This window comes from Tursiops truncatus, chromosome 2, assembly GCF_011762595.2.
Source record: "Tursiops truncatus isolate mTurTru1 chromosome 2, mTurTru1.mat.Y, whole genome shotgun sequence".
In the NCBI taxonomy this organism is placed as follows: domain Eukaryota; kingdom Metazoa; phylum Chordata; class Mammalia; order Artiodactyla; family Delphinidae; genus Tursiops; species Tursiops truncatus.
In genome coordinates, this window is record NC_047035.1 from 139,533,043 (window position 1) to 139,555,049 (window position 22,007).

At 57.7% G+C, this 22,007-nt stretch overlaps 1 protein-coding gene across 8 annotated transcripts; it reads right to left on the reverse strand.

The window, feature by feature from the left end:
- Window positions 1-503: 503 nt before the first annotated feature.
- FURIN (furin, paired basic amino acid cleaving enzyme) lies at window positions 504-13,864 on the reverse strand. Of its 8 annotated transcripts, none has more exons than XM_019945838.3 (16): window positions 13,761-13,864; window positions 7,946-8,285; window positions 7,468-7,566; window positions 7,259-7,354; window positions 6,810-6,938; window positions 6,623-6,699; window positions 6,259-6,347; window positions 5,557-5,729; window positions 4,899-5,111; window positions 4,346-4,446; window positions 4,121-4,224; window positions 3,927-4,044; window positions 3,636-3,815; window positions 3,110-3,234; window positions 2,901-3,011; window positions 504-2,647 (listed from the first exon to the last, which is right to left on the reverse strand). In XM_019945838.3, exons 2-16 carry the CDS (start codon window positions 8,120-8,122, stop codon window positions 2,061-2,063), a joined length of 2,379 nt encoding a protein of 792 aa, XP_019801397.1. In that variant the 5' UTR covers window positions 8,123-8,285; window positions 13,761-13,864; the 3' UTR covers window positions 504-2,060. The 8 variants fall into 8 exon arrangements, with proteins under 8 accessions (XP_019801397.1, XP_019801395.1, XP_019801399.1 ...); XM_019945836.3 differs by lacking the exon at window positions 13,761-13,864 and adding an exon at window positions 12,941-13,081; XM_019945840.3 differs by lacking the exon at window positions 13,761-13,864 and adding an exon at window positions 12,216-12,609.
- Window positions 13,865-22,007: the final 8,143 nt, after the last annotated feature.

Sequence of the window (22,007 nt, forward strand, 5' to 3'; positions counted from 1 at the left end):
ACAGATCCTGGTGGAACTGGCACGGCTCCTCCACCCCCAGGCAGGGGCTTCCTGTCCCAAGGGAGACCTGTGGCAGGCGAGGGGCCTGGGCTGGGGAGTGGAGAGGTATGGCATTCCCAGTGTGGGACTCAGGATCTCCCCAGCAAAAACCATCTTGGTCCAGTTAGGCCCCACTGAAGGCCTCAGCGGCCAGGCTACTTCAGCCAAGGGAGACCCTGAGCAACTGGACACAGGCCATCACTCTCCACCCTGCTGGAGTCCAGGCCTGTGGGGGTGGAGGTGCTCAGCTAGTCCCACCCCTGGGGCTTGGGGCTTGTCTCCAGCTGCTGTCCCTTCCACACCCCACCTAAAGAAGGCTCTGAACGCCTCGGGAGGTGGACTTTGGGCACTTACAGGTAGGCAGGACATCATGTGGGCATGTAACTCGCCCCAGCCCTCACCCACACCCCATCCTGGACGCAGCCCCAGGTCCTGGGAAGAACATCACCACACTGGAGACCAGGCCTGGTTTGCATAGTCTGCACGTTTAATCACTTTAAAACCTCTAACATTACCTCGTGTCCATTAAATAGAACCAAAAATGCTGGGCCTGTTTAAATTACAAGAAAAAAAAAAAAATCACTGTGCACCAACCCAGTATCTTACAAAACCAGCTGGGCTGGCCACAAGGGTGGGGGGGATGGGAGAGGCGGGGGTGCCCCTGGGCAGGTGGCTGGGTGTCAGGAGGGGCTAGGGGAGAGAAAGAAAAGGGGGCTCCCAAATGGGAGGGGACTGATTGTCCTAATGGGAGGGGTACAAAAGGCACGTCAGAAGAGGGGGCCTTGGGGGGCAGGACAGGTCAGTGCTTTCTCCACCAGGGCACAGTGTTGGAGGGGGCTCAGTGCCACTGCCTGCCCACCCCTGGCACTTGGAGAACCACTGACCCATGAGCCCTTGGCACGAGGAGCCCCATCTGAAATGGACGACAGCCTGCCCCTTCTATCGTACTCCTCCTTTCCTAGGGCCCGCCTGGCCTGGCCTGCCTCTTCAGGACCCGGGGCTCAGCTACTCCTCAGCAACATGCTGCAGACCCCCACACCTCAGGGCCAGGGCAGCCGGGGGGAACAGCAGGGTGGACAGTGGGTGTGGGAAGGTGGATGGTCCAGCTGCTACCCCCATTAAAAATACCAAAAAAAAAAAAACTAAAAATCAGCATCTAAAGTGAAATAATCACAAAGTGAAAATATATCCTCAAACAGCCCCTGAGATCCCCACAGGGGAAAGCAGCATCGGGTGGGAGGCGGGAGAGGCCGGCTGGGCCACCGTCCCTCCCCACCACCCACCCAGGGGCTCCGGGACTGTGAGTGCCAACAGCCCAGGCAGCCCCGGGCTCAGAAAACAGGGACTTGGGCCCTGGCAGGAGAAGAGGGTGCCAGAGAGGGGAGGGTGGTCAGCATACCAGCACGGGGCTGGGCCAGCCTCACTCAGCAGGCAGCCAGCTGTAGTGGAGGTGGGCAAAGGGACACACACGTGTGCACCCTGGAAGTGCCTGCCTTGCCTTGGTCCCTTCCTTCGCTTACTGCTTCCGCCCGAGGCTCACCAGAGGTGGGGGACGGGGTCAGGGATGCAAAAGCCCTTAGAGAGGTGGCCTCCTCCTTCAAATACCCCCTAGGCCAGCCTCCCTGCTGCCTGGATGGGGACCATTATTGCTTTAGAGGGACAGGGAAGGGGTGAGAACTGCAGCCCAGGTCAGGAATCCCATAAGGGAAGGGCTGCCCCTCTTCACTCCGCAGGGAACTCTGGCTGGGGCCTGGACCTTGGAAAGCTGCCCTAAAGGTTTCACTCCTTTCTCCACACGCAGGCGTGCTGGGGGTGGGCAGAGGCCCTCCCCTGCTCCCCAGCTGGTCCTGGGGTCCCACCTCAGGCAGCCGGGGGGCCCAAGGGTAGGGTGGGAAGCCGTCTCTGCCTCTCTTGCCTCCCAGCTGGGGTCCAAACCCAGTCCCAAGATAAAAAAATACTTTGGTGAATTAAAAAGTGCCCCAGGAGGGGATGGGCTCGAAGGGGCGGGCAGTAGGCGCTCGTCAAAGGGCGCTCTGGTCTTTAATAAAGGCGGTCCTCTCGCCCCGGCCCTCGTCCTCTTCTGAGTCGGACGGGCACTCCTCCTGCCAGGCTTCGGGGGGCAGCCCCTTGTAGGAGATGAGGCCACGGTCCATGGTGTACACCTTCACCCCTCGGAAGCTGAAGCCCGAGCGCAGCTGCAGGACCAGGAAGACAGTGACGAAGACCAGCACGATGAAGGCGCAGCTGAGGCCGGCCACCACCTCGGGCAGGTGTGAGGGCAGCAGCCCCTCCCGCAGCCGCGGCTCTGCCTCCACCTCCGCGGGCGGTGGCTGCTGCGGCTGTGGCGACTCACGGCTGCTCTGGCTTTGCCGGGAGCACGTCTGCTCCACAGGGTCCAGGGAGGCGTGGCTGGGGCAGCTGAGGCAGTCTGTGGGGGCTGGCCCCTGGCACGTGGCACACGAGGCGTGGCAGGGGGCACAGACGCTGGCCCGGATGATCTCCACGTTGTTCTCGGTGCTGTAGTGCGTGTCGAGGACTTGGGGAGTGAAGCCTGGAGGGCAGCGCTGGACACAGCTCTTCTGGTGCAGGGAGAAGCCTTCCTCGCACACTGCCGGCACGGGGCAGAAGGTGGGCGTCAGCCAAGCCGCCCATGGCTGTTGGGCCCTGAGCCCCACGACAGTGGCAGCCTGTGGACCTGCAGCCCCAGGCAGTCACCGCTGTCCCCAGGAGCTCCCACCCGCCCCAGGACTGTGGTCACCCTGGGGTCCCAGCATCCCTTCACACCCCTTTTCCTCCTTTAGGACAGGCGCCCTCTGTCCCCAGCCGCAGGTTCCCAAGCCCTTGCAGCACCCACGACTGACCCACACAGGCCTGGCTGGACGTGAGGGTCTTGCAGCCGATGCTCTCAGGAGGTGTGGGCAGCCCCTCGGGGGCTGTGCCGTACAGCACGAGGGTGAACTTGGTCAGTGTCCCTAATTGAGGGGGGAAGCAAAAGTCAGAAGCCACGCCCGGCACCCCAGACTCCGCCAGCGCCCCTCCTCCATCCCCAGCCCTCGAGCACCCCCAATACCATAGTTATTTGCTTCACTGGTGTTTTCTATCTCCAGGACCCACTCGCCAGAGGGGTCCTCGTCCCAGGAATGGGTCGTCATGAAGGCCCAGTCGTTAAACCCGTCTGCAGAGTAGTCGTGCGGCCTGGGGAGGAAGGTGCACATGGCTGCCTGAGGCCTCGGCAGACCCCAGCCAGGCGACACCGAGCCCACAGCACACGGACCACACCCCCTCCCCCGGTGCAGCAGAACCCCGCTGGGCTGGAAGTGCCTGCTGGGTGTTTCCCAGAATGCCAAATGTTCTCAACCAGAAGATTCTGGAAATGTGCAAGGGTACTACACATGGGAAGGCACACAGACATGGCATTTAATGGGCAGAATCAGGGATTCCTGCAACATGGGACAGTCCCATAGGACAAAAACCATCCTTCCCAAAATGCCAACAGGGGAAAAGTATTTGGTGCCCTTCAGGGCTGTGTGAGTGAATGAACGAATGCACGTGGATGTGAGGGACAGGACAAGCTGGACAGAGGAGAGGGCAAGCACCTGGCGGCCAGCAGGGTGGAGCGGGTGCCCATGGGGCTGACCAGGTGGATGGCCAGGTCACCGCGGCGGTTGTATGACAGGGTGAGCCGCGCCTGAGTGTGTTCCAGCCGCGTGATGTGGCTGGGCTCCCCCACGCAGGCGGTCACAGTCTTCCGCACCTCCAGACGCTTCCCGATGTCCCTGCGCAGAGAGCACCGTGATGGTCTATCAGCCTGGCCCAGGGGGACCAGCGGGCACCCCTGCGCCCCTCAGGTCCCACCTGCCCCCTCCCAGCCAGGGTCCAGCCCTCACTTGGGCTCAGTGAGGATGTCGATGATGCACTTCCGCTGAGGGGTCACCGTCGTCCAGTTCTGGGCCAGAGCCACCATGGCACCTGCGTCCAGTAACCCGTAGCCATACGAATGGCTCACTGTGGGGCAGGGAAGGCGGGGTCAGCTGGGAGGCACACAGGGCCCCCGCAACTCCCAATCCAGCCCTGTCCTCACCTTTGCGGCCCACACCATTGGTGGCCCAGTCGTTAGCATTGAGGTGGGCTGGCTTTGAGGTCTGTACCACCAGGTGCTGCATGTCCCGCCAGGTGAGGTTCTTACTGCAGAGGAGGGACGGAGAGGCTTGGGGGCTATCTCTTCGGAGAGAAGCTGGAGACCAAGGCCTGCCTGGCAGGGGGCGCTGGTGGGGACAGGGTTGCGCCTCAGCCCCCACCCACTTACTTGGCCTCCAGGGTGAGAGCGATGATGCCCGCTGCCAAGGGGGCAGAGGCAGAGGTGCCTGTGTGAGACTCCGTACACTTCTGCCGCAGATCAGTGGTCACCTACCAGGAGGACAATGATGTTGGGCCTGTAATGCGGGGAGGGCACCAGAGGGGGGCCACCTGCCTGCCCTCCCTCTGTCCACAGGCCCTAAGCACCATAAACAGGAGTGGGGAGCCAGGGCCAAGAAACCCTGGTCCCACCTGCTGCCTTGCTAACTTGCTGTAGACAGGCCGATACCTGGCCCTTTCCCGAGGAATGAGAGGATTGAACTGAAGGTTGGCGATCATTAAGAGCAATGCATATTTTCAAGGAGAGTCTTCTCAGGGGCTTCACCGATGGCTCCACAGTCTCCAGGAGTCTTGGAGAGCTCCCTAGCCCCCATCCCATGATGCTTTAGCCACCACCACCCAGCCACGTGCGGGTGGAAGGCAGATGGGGTTGGAAAGGGGGCCCCGGGCAGAGCCAGCAAGCAGCCTCGTTTCCCCAGCCGCCACCCCGGGGCAGGACTCACGATCTGCTTCTCGTTCTGGTTTCCACTGCTGTAGGTTGTGGCCAGCGTGGACGAGCAGGCCTCACTGTACCAGGGCACGTTGCCAGACTGCGTGGCGCTGCTGATGGACAGCGTGTAGATGCTGTTGGTGTAGCCGTCGCAGTTGCAGCTGTCATGTTCCCGGCCCCCGTTCCCAGAGGCCCAGACAAAGATGGAGCCCAGCCCCCCGCGGCCCTGTGGACAGAGTGGGCTGGGGTCACTCGAGAACAGGACTTGGGGGAGGCCTGGCAGGAAGATGCTGCTCGAGGCTGAGAAGGATGGAGCCTCCTTCTCCGGGGACTCTCTATCCAGCCTCTGTTCCCCTGGGAGACCCCTGGTGGATCTCAACCTTTTTTGCACAGAAAAAAAGAGACTCAGACCACCAACCAAAATGCTCTGAGTGGTGATTCCAAAGGGTGGAATTATGGGTAATTAGTATTTACTTTTCTCTTTTTCTGTCTTTCTAGTTCCTTAACATTTTAATAACATTTAATAAACAAACTTTGTGTAAATTAAAATTAAACACAAGAATAAATAAATAGGAACAGAAAAAAACAAAGAACTATGGAAAAGGTAGCGCCTAGTTTGCCCCCAGAGGCTGGGCCTGGTTTCTAGGGTGGGGCCAGGACCCCCACCTCACCTGGCTGACCCCCCGGAAGAAGGCCTCCTCAGCAAGGCGGGCTGGCCCATCCACGGTCTTGCCGTCGTCCTCGGGGCCCCAACTGGCGCTGTAGATGTGGATGTGGTTGGGATTCAGGCCCAGCGAGCGTGCCTCTACCGCATCTGTCACTTCACCGTCCAGCATGCGCACCCCTGGTCATGGAGGGGGGCGGGGAGAGGGATGCTGCGTGGGTCCAGCTGCCAGGAGCACTCCCTGGAGCACACCCAGCCTTGCACCCAGAGGATGGGCAGGGGAGGGCAGAGGATGGTGCTGGGAAACCCTGAGCCCCTAACTCCCTGGCCAGCCTCTGCCTTTCGAAGACAAGACGCAGGGGAAAAGGGGAGAGCTCCCTGGGCCCCAACTACACATTCTGGACTAGGATGAGTCTCTGGGGTCCCAAAGGAGCATGGTGATCAAGGCCTGCCATGTAAGGACTCGGAGTGGACAGTGAGGAGTTAGGGAGACTCCTGCTAAGAAACACTCCCTCCACCCCACAGCACAGGGTCACCAGCACAGGGGGTTCAGCTTTTTGAGTTACTAAGAACCCTCTAAAGAAGAGCCGTGCAGTCAAAAGGATCCACAGCAGGAAAGCGGCAGACACTGGGTGGATGGGAAGTGAACAGAGAAGAATCCCACTGGAAGGGTCGTCCCAAAGACCGGGTGGCCAAGGCCTACACCCACCTCCAATACGGGCATTGTAGGCCACGCCTACACCACAGACACCGTTGTTGGCCACTGCAGCCACCTCGCCTGCACACCGTGTGCCATGCCTGCCGGGGCCAAGAGCACAGCATTAACAGTGGACAGAGCATGGTGGGTGCAGCCTGAGGAGCAGGAAGGGCCACATGCACGCCCCTCTACCTTTGCTGTCCCACATCTGTACACAGACCACACCCCCCCCTCCTCTTGGCCTATGGCCACCTCCACTCAGACCGAACCTTCCCTCAGAGCCCCAGCTAGACCAGGACTATGGAAAAGACTTCAGCCTCTCAGGAAGGGCACATCTGCTTCCTCAGCGGAAAACAGAAGGGAAGCAGATTCTTACCTGTTGTCATTCATCTGCGTGTACCGAGGCTGGGGGTCAGGGTCCTGGTCATTGACATCGAAGCTGGCCCCAGGATCCTGGAAAGGACATGGCCATTATCAGGGTCAGCCTGAACCCACCAGCAGAACAGGACCATCCCTGGACTCCCCTCGCCAGGGATGGCTACCTCCCTCCCTGACCTCCTCACATAATTGCCTGCCAAGTCCGGGTGGTTCTTCTCGATGCCATCGTCCAGAATGGAGACCACAATGCCACGCCCCGTGTAGCCCTGGGCCCAGGCCTCCTTCACGTTCAGGTCCCGCTGGGTGACACCAGACTGCAGAGACACCCACCCCCGTCACCCAGCACTTACGAGATGTGGTTGCTGGGTGAGGTTACTGGAACCTTGGAGAATCCCTTTGCCACCCCCAAAAGCTCCTTCTCCACCCGCCCCTACTCCTCAAATGCCACCACTGATTGTCTGGGCTCATGGAATTATAAAGAACTCTGGGAGGGTGCTCCCCAGGGCTCAGCAGGATGGGCTGGAGAAAGATTACTCAGCAGACAGAGGAAGACTGACAGGAGGCCTTGAAGTCAGCCTCACCCACTCACGGGACCCCTCAGTGGATGGATGGATGCGCCAGGCAGGCAACGTACCAGGTACCACTGCTGGGGAAACTTGGGGTCCGTGGGCTCCTGGTACACGTCCCGTTTGGTCCGTCGCTTTGCCACCTGCTGCTCCAGCCACTGTACCTGTGAGGGAGTGAGGGAGAGATGGTGTGGCTGGAGGAACGGGGAGGGAGAGCGAGGCCTCCTGAGAACGGAAAGGGAAGGGTGGCAGCAGGAGGGGCTGGGGCCGCACTCACTTGAGGTTCCCGCTGCAGCCGGCTGTGCCGCGGGCGGTGAGGTGACAGGGACCGCTTTGTCACCGCTCGATGCCAGAAGTGGTAATAGTCGCCGAAGATCTGCAACAGAGCAGGGAGACTGAGCCGGGCTTTCCATCTGCCAGTCCCCATGGAGGCGGGGGATGGGGGTGGACAACCGGCTGCAAGGGGAGGCTCACCACGGCAGGGGGTGGTGGGCATCTGCTCCCCGCCCAGGACCCCGCAAGGAGGTGCAGGGGGCCGAGGGGGACTCACCCCCCTGGGATACACTGGTCCACTGAGCAACCTAGGCTAGAAGCCCCAGCGCAGGACAAGCCACCCATAACATGCCTACTACCCAGATGCCCCTGAGAAGACAAGCCCCAGAGTTCCTGCTCTGGGTGCTGGAACCCCTGCCCTCATTGGCCCCACCCCCTGGCGATGTCCTATGCCTCGGCCAGCAGGAGGGAAGAACACCTACCTGGCCCAGGTTGAGGAAGCCATGCTTGCGTGCCACACTGTCAGCCACGGCTGGGCCTCCAGGAATGCGCACGGCCCAGGTATTGGTGAAGACCTTCTGGCCACGGGTATCGGCCGCCAGCAGGACCAAGGCTCCTGCTGCTGCTACCACCCATAGCAACCAGGGCCTCAGCTCCATGGGGGGGACAGGTGGCCGGGACCCCGGAGCCCCCGTCTCCTTGGCCTGGTCACAGGGCCTCGGCTCCCGCGTGCCTGCTCACTGCCTGTGGCCCGGGGCTGACTGGCGGGGGCATGGGACCAAGACGGGCGGGACTGCGCGGGGAGGATGAGGGCTGCCGGTTCTGAGAGGAACAAGGGAGGAGAAGAGGGAGAGTCAGTCGCTCCCCAGCCACACACTAAAGCTGCCTTCCCACCCCACGGCTCACTCCAGGCCTGAAAGGGGCTCTGGCGGGGAGGGGTGAAAATCCAGGCCCCCAAGGTGAGCCGGATAGATGGACAGAAGGACCGCCTCCACACGCAAGAATACGGAAGTGGGATGAAGAGGACCAAGACTTGAGTCCCTCAAAATAAGAAGCAACAACTGAATAAATGCTTGCCAGAATTAAAGTCAAAAAGGTGGGTTAGGGACTTCCCTGGTGGCGCAGTGTTAAGAATCCGCCTGCCAATGCAGGGGACACGGGTTCGAGCCCTGGTCTGGGAAGATGCTGCGGAGGAACTAAGCCCGTGTGCCACAACTACTGAGCCTGCGCTCTAGAGCCCGCGAACCATAACTACTGAGCCCGCGTGTCACAACTACTGCAGCCCATGTGCCTAGAGCCCGTGCTCTACAACAAGAGAAGCCACCGCAATGAGAATCCCGCACACCGCAACGAAGAGTAGCCCCTGCTCGCCGCAACTAGAGAAAGCCCGTGCGCAGCAACAAAGACCCAATGCAGCCAAATATAAATTAATTAATTAATTTTATTATTTTTTTAAAAAGGTGGGTTATAGGGACTTCCCTGGTGGCACAGTGGTTGAGAGTCCGCCTGCCGATGCAGGGGACACGGGTTCGTGCCCCGGTACGGGAAGATCCCACATGGCGTGGAGCGGCTGGGCCCGTGAGCCATGGCCACTGAGGCTGCGCATCTGGAGCCTGTGCTCCGCAACGGGAGCGGCCACAACAGTGAGAGGCCCGTGTACCGCAAAAAAAAAAAAAAAAAAAACCCTCCTGCCACTGCAGGGGACAGGGGTTTGAGCCCTCGTCAGGTAAGATCCCACATGCCGCAGAGCAACTAAGCCCGTGGGCCACAACTACTAAGCCCTCGTGCCACAGCTACTGAAGCTTGCACTCCTAGAGCCCAGGTTCCACAACAAGAGAAGCTACCGTAATGAGAAGCCCTTGCACCACAACGAAGAGGAGCCCCCGCTAGCCACAACTAGAGAAAGCCCGCGCACAGCAATGAAGACCCAACGCAGACAAAAATTAATTAATTAATTATTTTTTAAAAAAGTGGGTTATAGGGCTTCCCTGGTGGCGCAGTGGTTGAGAGTCCGCCTGCCGATGCAGGGGACGTGGGTTCGTGCCCCGGTCTGGGAGGATCCCACATGCCGCGGAGCGGCTGGGCCCGCGAGCCATGGCCGCTGAGCCTGCGCGTCCGGAGCCTGTGCTCCGCAATGGGAGAGACCACAACGGTGAGAGGCCCGCGTACCATAAAAAAGAAAAAAAAAAAAAAAAAAAAAGTGGGTTATAAAGCAGTAGGTACCTATAATCCCGTTTTGTTTTTAGAAAATTATTTATACATGTATATTTATATAAAACCACAAAACATAATCTGGAAGGACACATGCTAACAATCGTTCTCTCAAGGTGGTGAGAATTATGAGTAATTGTTATTTTCTTTTGTGTCATGTATATTTTCCAAATTACCCAGGTATATTTTATAAAGGAATAAAATGTTGGCTTTTTAAAGTTTTTTAATGGGCGGTGTCTACACAGCTCACTAGCGCTTCCTAGTTCAGCAAAGGAGAACCAGCCATAGGGAGTTACCTGCAAAGACCCACAGCCCCTGGCAAGAAAGACTGGGTAACCTAAGGTGGGATGGGGGCTTTGGGGGCTGAGCACGGGGAGGGGGGATCGCAGTGGCTTCACCCTCCCTCTTTGGCCCAGACCATCAGCAAAGTCAGGGGCTCAGGCTCTTTTTTTATACAGTTTCCTGGGAAACGCTGGGGCCACCCAGCCCTGGCCTGCAGGCCTCTAGCAGCCCCCTCGGTCGCTCCACACCCACCAGCCTTGCGTAATCTGAGCCCGGGCAGCCAGGGCAAACACTAGCTGCTGAGCCAGGAGCGCCAAGGTGAAGCTGAATCAATAGTCCGAGTGTTGTTTTTCCTCCTTCAGCAAACAGACAGCAGGACCTCTCTGCCTGGGGCCACATAACTGTCCCCACATAGGTCCCCTGGCTAGCCAGAAGCCAAGCCCCTGGGGTGGGGAGAAGCTGGGGAAGGTCCCCGTGGGGCTGCCGGAGGTGTCCCGCCTCAGTGCCAAGCTTGTTGAGCAGAGCGCCTGCCTACCCGGCCCCGGATGCCCCCACCACTCCCAGGGCCCAGCCCCAAAGGAGGCCACTCTGCTGGACGGCAAAATGAAGCTCCCCATCTCACCCAGGCCCCGGAGAGCTGGACAGGCGGGCTCACCACTGGGAACACTCCTTTTCCAGAGACTGCCCTCAGCCACAGTCAGCCTCCCTGCCTGCTCCTGCTGCAGTCCCACCCTGCAGGCTGGAGAGACTCAACACACAATTCCTGGAGTATTTTCAGTTTACACCAAAATAACCTGACAGCTGATGGCAGGAGGCATCCACAATGCAGCTCCTCCTCACCCTGGATGGGCAGAGTCCATAGGGTTCCCGGACAGGCCTGGAAGCCACAGCCCCATGATGCCTTGGGCGACCTAGTTCCGGAAAGCTGGTCTGAGCAATGGCTGGGCAGCCAGACATTCAGCCCTAGGGGGTGAAGGAAACCCAAGCCCCTCATTTAACAGAGGATGTGGAGCCCTAGGGGCTGAGCCAGATAGAAACAAGCCCTCTTCTCCCCTTCTTGCCACAAGAGCAGCCTCTTGGGTTCAGATGTCAAGAAAGACCATCTCCTGACCACAGTGCTGTGAGCCGTACTGGAACTCCCAAATCAAGACTGGGTTCATCTGCGTCCAGCCCAAGTTCCGGGACATTGTGGATGGAGCTGCAGTTGCTTGGTGGTAAAGGTGATTATTTAATTACTTTGCAGCACCCAAAAAGAAAGCGGGCTTCAGGCACAACCAAACAATTCCCCAAGAAAGGACCAGGCTTCATCTGCTCAGCATCCCCAGCCACGGTGAGCCGTAGATATGGCTTTCACAGAGCCTGAAGCCTCCAGACAGCCCTACCTCAGCATCCTGGAGGGCGGGAGGGAAGGAGGGAGGGAGAGAGGGAGGGAGGGAGGACCCCCTCCTAAAAGAGCAGGCACTGAGAACAATGAATGAATGGGCTTCTCCCCACCCCCATCCCAGACTCTGACTCACCCTCTGAGTCCCAGTTCGGCTCAAACCCGGAGGCTTGCTGTAGTTCCAGCCTCCTGTGAGGCCCTCTCACATGGGAGTCAGCTCCAGGCTGTGGCCACAGAGAGACCTGTGGGTGCTCTTTGTGGCTGTGTTCTAGGTCAAAGCCCTTTTCTCCAGTCCCAGGAACCTCCTGACACAGACACCCACTCCGAGGCACCCGAACTGAACCTCCCCCAGGTCCAGCTGCTGTTTCCCAGGCCCTGGGGGTCTGGCGTGGACAGGGCTGCCTGGGAAACCTGGTCCCGTCTCTCTTTCCAGCAAAGAGACACCAAGCCAGGTCCTGTAACAGGCACTGAAGGCTGCGCTGAAATTCTGAATTCCAATCTTTACTCATTTTCTGTGTGATCTTAAGTCACTTCCTCTCTCTAGGCCTCAGTTTCCTAGATGGTAAAAACGGCTAGACCAGAGATTTTCAAACTTTTTTTTAAAGCCACAGAATCTTTAAAAAATCAAATGTTATGTGGAAGCCCAATATAGGATATCGTAAAACTTCGGCCACTCTGGTTGAGACGGGTCAGGCTTGGCTACTCTCCTATGCTGTGCCCACACCTGGCCAGCAGCTGCCCAGCCCTCACTAGGCCACATCACCTGGGTTCCCCTCCCACTTCCCAAGTCAGAAAGAATTCTGACACCCTCCGGTGGAGGAGGGTCTGCACCCCCAGGGGCAAGGGTCGAGAGGATGGCGGGGAGAGCAGGTACTGACCTGACAAGTGACTGCTGTAAGACCTGTCTGGCAAGCAGGCCGCCCCTCAGTCCAGCCACCCCACGGGGGCAGCAGGGGTCTCGGCCAGGCCTCCGCGGGAGGCAGCCCCAGAACCTACCTGAGCCAGCCTCCCAGCGCCCGCGGATCCCGCACCTGAGTGTCTCGCCGCTCAGGTGTGCAGGCGGGGACGAGACCCGGGCGGTGAATAATCCCCTCCACCTCGCGAACAGCCGCTCCTCCCCTCCCCCGGCGGGAGCGCAGGCCCTCCCCAGCCGCGGAGTGGGCGAGCCGGCGGCGGCCCCCGAAGGACGGCCCGGAGGCGGGAGCACCCGGCGCCTCTGGAATTCTCTCGCCATCCCGCCCCCAGCGGGGGCCCCGCTGGCGCTTCCTGAGGTCAGAGGGCTTGCCCCGGCCCCAAGCGGAAAAGTACCGGCACCTACAAGGGCTGGGAGCCAAGCCGGGCCCGACGCTCTCAGGTGGGCTGCGGGGCGCCCTTCCTGCTCCCCGCGGCTTCACCCTCGGGGCCGGCCCGGGGGCCAGTTTCGAAAGCCGGGCGGGCAGCCGGGCCCGGGCTGCCTCCGCGCCAGCGACCCCGACCCTCCCCCGCCTGCGCGCCCGGGCCGCGGAGCCAGCTCCTCCGGCAGAGCGGCCCAGTCCGGCCGGCTCTCCTCGGGCCCGGCTCCCGGCGCGCTGCCTCCACCGGGCCCCGCGCCCTCGCCGCTTACCCTAGGGAGCCCGGGCGGGGAAACTTTTCCAGGCGAGCGCCGCGGCGGCTCGGGCGCCCCTCGGCCGAGCGGAGAGACCGGCGGCGGGGCCTGGGCTCGACGCGGTCCCCGCGCCCGGCAGCAGCGTCACCGCGCGGAGGCGGGGAGGAGCGGCGGCGCGGCCTCGGCCGGGCCGGCGACCAGGGCAGGGCTCGGCCTCGGCCTCGGCTCCGGCTCCAGCGCGGGCGGGGGCAGCGGCCGGGCCGCGGCGGCGGCGCGGCTTGTTTACTCGGGCCGCTGTCAGCGGCTGCGGCGGCCCGGGCTCCTCCTCCTCCGCCGCCGCGCCCCCTCCCCCTCGCGGCGCCACCTCCGCGCTCCCCAGCAGCCGCCGCAGCCGTCCCGCCGCCCTGGCCCGCCGCGCCGCCCATGCCGCCCGGCCCCGGGCCCGCGTTCGGGGCCGGAGCGCCGCAGCCCCCGAGCTCCGGGCTCCGAGCGGCGGCCTTGCGGCCTTCCGGGGCGCCCACTGCCTCTGGCTCCCGGTCGGGGCAGGTAGGAAGTGGGGCCAGCGATCCCAAAGCCTTCGCGGCCGCCCGGCGCGTCGCCCAGGCCCCACTGCCCGCACCCCCGCCCCGGGCTCGGCTCTTCGCGCCGCGAGCTCCCCGGGCCGGCGGCCGCGGAGACCCGAACTCGGAACTCCTGGCAGGGGTTGGGAAGGGCTCGAGGCGTCACTCCGAGCCCAGTCTCGGCCGGATTCTGGGGAAGCTGGCCTTCTCCCCCCACTTCCCCACTCCTAAGCCACGAGTTTGGGCACGACCGAGTTAAGTGCCCTGGGATGACGCACCTGGGGTACCCCATCTGAGGTCGGGCTTCAGCGCGCCTGGGCAAACCTCCTCGTCGCCTACAGTTAGAGGACTCACGATTTTATTTGCATTTATATAGACAGGTGGATGAGCAGAACAAGTAGCCCATCCCCTTTTAATTTTTTAAAAACTTTTTTTTTTTTAACTCCAACCGCCTGCCAGGCACCAGGCCAGTCATTTTATATTATCTCCTTCTCATGTACATTATTTAATCTACATAATCCTTTCAGGCTGACATTATTAATCCCATTTTACAGATAAGGAAACTGAGGTGCACAAGGTTTAAATAATTTGCCCAAGATACCACAACTAGTAGGCCTCAGAGCCTGGAAGAGATCTAGGGCTTTGGCAGAGCCTGAATCTGAGCTACTTGCAATATACCAGCCGGCTCCTCTCCCTCCCTGGGTCCCTGCCCTAGAAAACGTCTGTGCTACTTGGCCGAGGCCACCACTGCTTGAGCTGAGAGAGAAAAGAGGGGAAATGTGGCCAAAAGCTCCCCAGGCTGGGTTATTCCAAGGTCGCAGAGCAGTCTCTGCCCATCCTTTCCTGCTCGCTTTGAGATAACCTGGCAGAACAATATTATCCTGTGACCTCTTCAACACCGGTTTGGGGATAATGACAAAAACGAGCACCGAACACTGCAGAGCATGTTCTCAGAGCGAGGAGTGGTTCTCAGCTCTTTCCGTGTGTTAAATTATTTCATCCTTACCACAAACCCTGCAAGGTGGATACAATTTTCCTTTAGGGATCTTTCATGTATCACTATCTATGGAGGAGGAAACTGAGGCCCAGAGAAGTTAAGTAACATTCGTAAAGTAACTCACTAGGTGACAAGTCAACCAGCAAACCTGCGTTCAAAACCCTGCAGTACTATTTTATACTTTGCCACCTTAGACAAGTTATTTAATTCTCAGAGCCTCAATTTACCCCTCTGTAAAATGGAGATAATATTCAACTAGTGGGATAAGGTACTGTTTGGGCACCTGTACAAACAGTGCAAAAACCAGAAACTCAGGGAAGAATGTTGGGTCCTAAAAGTTGAGCCGGGGGCTTCCCTGGTGGCTCAGTGGTTGAGAGTCCGCCTGCCGATGCAGGGGACATGGGTTCGTGCCCCGGTCCGGGAGGATCCCACATGCCGCGGAGCAGCTGTGCCAGTGAGCCATGGCCGCTGAGCCTGCGCATCCGGAGCCTGCGCTCTGCAACGGGAGAGCCCACAGCGGAGAGAGGCCCGCGTATCCAAAAAAAAAAAACAAAAAACAAAAGTTGAGCCGGGAGATAAGTCCAGTTGGCCCCCTCTTGGAATGGGAACTGCCCCCCACAGGGAGCAAAGACTCCTAGGGGCCACCCTGGGGTGGCCCCAACTAGCAGCATCAGCCACAGTTGGGAAAACAATACTTCTTCAGCCAGACCTAGGCAGGAAGTGAGTCAAGGTTCTTCCTAAGTCTGTGAGCAAGAGATACCTATTTAGGGGAAATAGGAACAGGGCTGGTTCCATCTAGCCTCGGAGTCCCGCAGTGCCCTTCCCCCTTGTCCTCAGACTGACAAGAAAGGTCAACCCGGAAAGAAAGCAATCCTGTCTGCCTCTAGGTGCCCCACCCATCCTGGAGGCTGGCCCCAGGGGAGCCTCAGTGGGTCTGAGGGGGAGGAGGGGCTAGCCCTGTCTCAGACGGCTGCCACCCAGCAGAGGCACTGGAGCTTCCCAGTTTCTCCCGCCAGCCTGCCCCTCCAATCCTGCCTTTGGCATAAGGAGAATTCTTTCAACTGTTGCTCAGAGGTGCATCACTGAGGGGAGGAGAGAGGAGAGGACCGAGAGAGTGAGCCCTTGCCCCGGAGGATCTCCACCTTAGTCTTGCTCCTATTTTAGGGTTTCCCATACAACTGTACTTTATAACGATTCGGTTGTTAAAAAGAATGTGGAGGGAATTCCCAGGTGGTCCCGTGGTTAAGACTCTGTGCTTCCACTGCAGGGGGCAAGGGTTCAATCCCTGGTCAGGGAGCTAAGATCCCTCATGCCATGCGGCGTGGCCAAAAAACCCCAAAAAAGCAAAAGAGAAAAAGAATGTGGAAGACACCCTCCTTGCGAAAAGCCCTCTGGAGAGAATCCCAGCTTGCCACAGCTGGTGACTGCTAGCCAACTTCTTTCTTTTTCTCCTGGAGCAAGTCCTGTGGGCAGGTTTTGTTCTCTTTATCACTCCCAACAATTTGTCTGAGGCCTTAAAAGCCAGAAGGAAATAAACTGCCTGCAGAGCCCAGGTCCACTGACTTGGGGACCTAAGAGCCCAGGGGCCTCTGGATCACAGTTATCAGTTTTACACAGCAGTTAATAGGACAGGAGGCACCACGTGACAGAAGTCTAGCAACAGACTTGTTGGGGGGTGACCTGTGGGGTGGAGCAGGGCCTGATGGGTAAGGCCTGAGGGAGGAAGGGGCTGTGACTAGTTCCCACCTTCCCAGCAGGGGGCCAGAGGAGCTGTCTAGCCAGCCAGGCCTCTCTTTATCCTTGGATTTGGGGCTAACCTGGGAGACTCCCAAGAGCAACCGTTGTCCTATGGTAAAATCCACCCAGTCACCCTTACCTCAGGCACTCCCACTGTCCCCTTGGAGTGCTCCGGGGGACCCTTTCTCTCAAAATCTCTGCCCCACTCTCAGGCACCTCAAACAAAGCCTTCGCAGCAGCACCCACACCTGGGCTTTTTCTTTTTTCTTCTTTTTTTTTTTTTTTTGGCTGCACCACTCGGCATGCAGGATCTTAGTTCCCGACCAGGGATCGAACCCACGACCCCTGCAGTGGAAGCGCAGAGTCTTAACCACTGGACTGCCAGGGAAGTCCCCCCACACCTGGTTTTAATCAAAATGTCTGCACCACATCCACACATGCATAGAAGAGCAGACAACAAAATTTAATTGGTATTTTCTCTAAAAGGGTGGGATTTGAGAGCTTTTTGTTGTCTTCTTTTTGCTTACCTGCATTTTCAGGAATTTCTACAATAACTTTTAGAATAAGATAATTAAAATTTTAAGTCATGCAAAACTGAATAAAGCATGCCCATACTTCACCATCTAGCTCCAGAACAGCTGGGGTCCCTCCTGAACGCTGCTGGGGCAACAGTCAGCCTCCTCCTATCCCATCACTGGGCGGGGCCCTTCCAGTTCTGGCTAAACCACTTTGGGAAAACCTCCTTTATAGGACAGGAAAACAGGGTGTCTGTGTGGGTGGGGGGAGGAGCTAGAAGTGATGTGGTGGTGATGTATCTGGTCACACTGGGACAGGATTGCAGCACGGTCAGCCCTTCTCATGTTCCCAATTACTGGGCTAGCTCCGCACTTACCTTTCACCTGCTGGCTCTGCCGCCTCCCCAAGTCACTGGTCAGCTTAATGTTTCCCTTCTGCTGGCTCTGTGTCTTCTGCCTTGCCTTCAGTGCCCAGGCAGTGCTACCCACAATTGGGCACCAAATAGGTGCTTTGGGTGCAGTCTAGTCTGGCAGACATTCATTGGGCACCTGCTGAATGCTGGGCCCTGGGACCTCAAGCTGAGTCCGTTAGAACTTGTCCTCAGGAAGCCAGCGACCACCTCTGAGACATGACAGTATCTTCCTGAAGCTTCACCCTCCCTTCTGGCCTTGCAGCTCCAACAAGCTCTGCCCTTCCTTCTCCCTCTTGATACAAAAAAGTAAAACAGTTAACATGACTTCTTGTTGAAGTTTCCTATCAGTTTTGTTACTGGAACAGGATTTTGCAACCTCACACTATTGACATCTTGGGCCAGGTTATTCTTGTTCTGGGAACTGTCCTTTGCATGGTAGTATGTTTAGCAACATCCCTGGTCTCTAAACACTAGGGGCCAGTCGCACCTCACCCCCATTATGACAACCAAAAGTGTCCCCAGACATTGCCAAACGTCCCCTGGAGGGGGGCGTGTAAAATTGCCCCCAGCTGAGAACCACTGGTCCAGAGTGAGGGCTGGGAGTGGTGCAGGAGACGGTAGGTGTGCCGGGATTTCAGGCATCAGGGGTTGTCTGCTGGGAACTATGCACTGAGACAGCAGGCAGCAAGGGAGAAAATTCCCAAACCCCAAACCGCCTGGCATGGCAATGCGACAAATGGGGCCATTTAGTGTTCAGGGCAAACAATCTTATGTATCTCCACGACGCCTGAGGACATCGGTCTCAGGAACGTTAATGATAATGCTGAATTGAGGAAAGGAACAATCACATTGATCACACTCTGTTTACTGAGGTGGGGAAGTGAGTGAGCCAGCTTCGCGTTAAATATGTATTTAGAAAGCAGATCAGTGGTGGCTGGGGGCAGAGGGGCGGGGCAGGAGGAATCTCTGGGGAGTGATGGATATGTTCATTATCCTGATTGTGGTGATGATTCCATGGGTACACACAAACGTCAAAATGGATCAAGTTGTACGTTTTAAATATGTGCAGTTTATAGCGTGTCAATTATATGTCAATAAAGCTGTTTTAAAATGTATTTCATTGTTTAACGTTTTAGTGCTTGAAAGGCATTATTTTGGAAATTTACTAACATGGAGTAGCCATTTCTTGACTGTGCCAGATGAATGGGGGGAGGGGTGGTGGTCACTGCAGTACTTAAAAAGGAAACAGCAAAAAAGAAAATGATCATGGGGCTTCCCTGGTGGCGCAGTGGTTGAGAGTCCGCCTGCCGATGCAGGGGACATGGGTTCGTGCCCCGGTCCGGGAAGATCCCACATGCCGCAGAGCGGCTGGGCCCGTGAGCCATGGCCGCCGAGCCTGCGTGTCCGGAGCCTGTGCTCCGCAACGGGAGAGGCCACAACAGTGAGAGGCCCGCGTACCGCAAAAAAGAAAAAGAAAATGATCATGGGCCTAAGGAAGGAGGAAAAGGGATGCTGAGAACATTCAGCTCCGACTTCTTTCCATGAAGCCAGCGAGAGCCTGTCCGCTGGTTTAGAGGAAACACTGGAGAGTTTTTGCATTGGATGATGCTGTTCAAACTAACGTGTCTGGAAAGGTATTATCAGGGGCTTGGGAAAAAAAAAAAAACAAATGTAGCGCTGGCTGCCAGGAAAGGAACAGATGAATCTGGAAATTACAGGCTCCTCCACTACCATTAATCCCTAAAACAAACACTCCTGGGGGAAAAGCCAGTTAATACCTGGAGGAGGGCGGGTGCTATCCCTCAGTGGGGCTGGTACAGCTGGGGAGCGGAGAGCCTTTATAGGAGCTGGGTGCACGGGAAAGTTGCCAGAATCGACCGTGCCCAGGGGGGTGCACTCAGCAGGGAGGGGTGCCAAGATGCCCAGGAGGGAGACCTGGGGGCGGCAAACAATGAGAGGCGTCTCGAGGACAGTTCAAGTGCTTTTTAGCTGATGGAGACCTCCACCGAGGGTCTCAGAAGTCCAGAGTGAGGAAGACATGCAAGGAGAGGCCTAGCATGGGGATGTGTGACAATAAAAATCTCTGTTTGTGGAGAGTTGATTGTGCACCAGGCATTTCAATCATTCCTTCCTCAGACATTGACTGGGTGTGGTGCGGGACCTCCTCCAGTGCTCCCGTTGTGAGGGAAGCAGACAGCAGGTAACTAAGCCAGTTTATAAGAGAAGTTCAGATCCTGGTAAGTACTCTGGAACAAAAATAACAGAGGGGGGTGTAGTAGTGCCTGGGGGAGGGGAGGATACTTACTGTTCCTGGGATGGTCAGGGAAGGCCTCTCCGAGGAGGTGATATTTGAGCAGAGGCTTAAGCAAGAGACAAAGGAGTGAAGATCTGGAGAGAGGGAGTCCCAGGCAGTGAGCAGAGGAAACCAGGGTGCATGGGCCTGGTGTGTGAGCTTGTGCACTTGGAGAGCAGACACTTCTCCGGAGTGCCGTGGGAGAGGGTGACAGTGGAAATAGCTGGGATGAGAGGGCTGGGCAAGGCTAGACCATGCAGCATCTGGCAGGCTGGGCTGGATGCTGAATTGAACAATGGGCAATTTGGAGGAATTTTAGTAATTTGGGCCTTTTCGAAGGCCCCTCTGACTACCATGGGGAGAAGACACGTCATGGGGGGGTGAGGGTAAGAGTGGGAGCCCCACGACTATTCTGTGCAGGAGGCACCATTTGTGACCCTCCCATGTTACATGTGGGGTGAGGGGTCTGGCTTGGGGATGTCAGGGTGACTCTCATAACCACTAGGCGGATATGTGGGCTCCTGAGCAGGGAGCAGGCCTGGGAAGGATGGACGGGAGCCAGGCCACTTGTCTGCCCTGGGAAGGCAGAACCTCCTCAGGCCAAGAGCTGGCCAGGGCAGCCAGGCCTGGGGCCCCACTGCCCAACCGCTTGGGTGGGTTCAGGTGCTTCTCCCTAAATTACATCCCTGTCAGCATCTTTAGCTTCAGACTTGGCAAAAAGGGATTGCCCTGAGTTAACAGTAAAACTCCCAGAGCACTCACCGCTCATTCCCTGGCAGGCACCCTGCTATGTGCTTTCCTCTCACTGCCCCCTTTACTTCTCATAGCAACCTGAGCTGGGCACCATTGTTATTCCCATTTTACAGATGAGGAAACTGAGGCCTTGAGAGCCTGCTTGGAGTCACAGGAAGAGGAAGATCCAGGATTTGAACCTGGGGAACACACACACTTAAACCACTCAGCATTCTGCCTCTAGAACAGGGTGAACAAGGGCTGAATCAGATGCCGATTCCCAAGGCACCGTGATGTGGGTGGCTCAGCTGTGATTCACCTTTTACTTTTTCTTGGACAAGACTTGTTCACCTGCACTCTCCCAGTCGTAATGTTGATGTTTCTATAGGGTGTGTGCTGCAGAACCACAGAGCTGCCCTTCCCCCCATACAGTGTGCTGTTACCAGCCCAGCCCTGACACTCGCTTGAATGCTACCCCCAATCCCTGGGCAAATTACTTAACCTCTCAGGGCCTCAGTTTCCTCATCTGTAAACTGGGATAAAAAATACCCAGCCCATCAGGTGATACCTGTAAAGTACTCACTCAGCACAGCGTCTGGTCCGCAGTGGTAGCTACTATGATTAAATGACACCCTCCTTCCTTCTGAGGCAGGCACACTCTTTCAGTGGGCTGGCTGTGGAGTCTTCTAACTCTTCTGCATTGGCCCAAACCCAGGCATTCGTGGATGAAATCTCTGCCCTCCCTGTGGCCCTTCTTTGGTGCCGTTAGGTGATTTTTTTTTTTTCCTAGGAGGAGAGCGGCCAGCCTCCTTGCATTGCTGCTGTGCTGAAGGCAGCCTTTGGTGTGGCCTGGTCCCTCGGTGGCACATGAGGTGCCTTGTAACCATTTTGCAAGCTGCCTGCTCCTTTGGGATCAGAGGTCAGCAGACGGTCCTCTGAGGCAGTGCTTCCCGACATGTTCACATCATGACACGCAGAAAATGTGGGCAGCCGCTGGGGCAAAGGGACCAGGCTGATTGAGGCTGGTGGGGTCTTGGTGGCAGCTGCCACCCCACACCCCAATGCTTGCTTGGGGACTGGAGGCTCTAGAACCCATTTCAGGCACATGAGTGGGCAGTGCTCGCTAAGGGGTGCCTGGCGGTCAGGCCACATCACTACCAAGTCCTCTCATAGAATCCTGGGCAGGGCCAGTCTTCTTAGTTCCCTGACCAGGAACGGAACCCGTGCCCCCTGCAGTGAAAGCGCACAGTCTTAACCACTGAACCGCCAGGGAAGTCCCGCGATAGGGCTCTTTATCATTGACATGGGTCTCAAATCTGAGTCCTGTACCCTCCCTTCATGGGAAAGAGACCCCTGCAGCCTCCCCAATGCTGATTGAGGTGTAAATTATTTTTGTTTTATTAGGTATACTCCTTATAGTTGTCATGCAACCATCAGGCCAAAATGAGTCAAAGGTCAAAACTATACAGAGGGCTTCCCTGGTGGCGCAGTGGTTGAGAGTCCGCCTGCCGAGGCAGGGGACACGGGTTCGTGCCCCGGTCCAGGAGGATCCCACATGCTACGGAGCGGCTGGGCCCATGAGCCATGGCTGCTGAGCCTGCACCCGGAGCCTGTGCTCTGCAACGGGAGAGGCCACAACAGTGAGAGGCCCGCGTACCGCAAAAAAAAACCCCGAAAAACAAACAAAAAACTATACAGAAAAATACACATAAAGCAATCTTGCTCATACCTCTGCCCCTTCTGTGCAGCCCCCTTCCACACTTGAGTACCAATTTTTAAAAAATAATTAATTTATTAATTTATTTTGGCTGTGCCTGGTCTTAGTCTCAGCATGTGGG

Coding starts and splice junctions, on each gene's coding strand:
- FURIN (XM_019945838.3), bottom strand. CDS start 8,122: ATGGAGCTGAGGCCCTGGTTGCTATGGGTGGTAGCAGCAGCAGGAGCC. Junction 7,567..7,945: donor GCTTCCTCAACCTGGGCCAG/GTAGGTGTTCTT, acceptor GCTCTGTTGCAG/ATCTTCGGCGACTATTACCA. Junction 6,700..6,809: donor CGGACTTGGCAGGCAATTAT/GTGAGGAGGTCA, acceptor TGTCCTTTCCAG/GATCCTGGGGCCAGCTTCGA.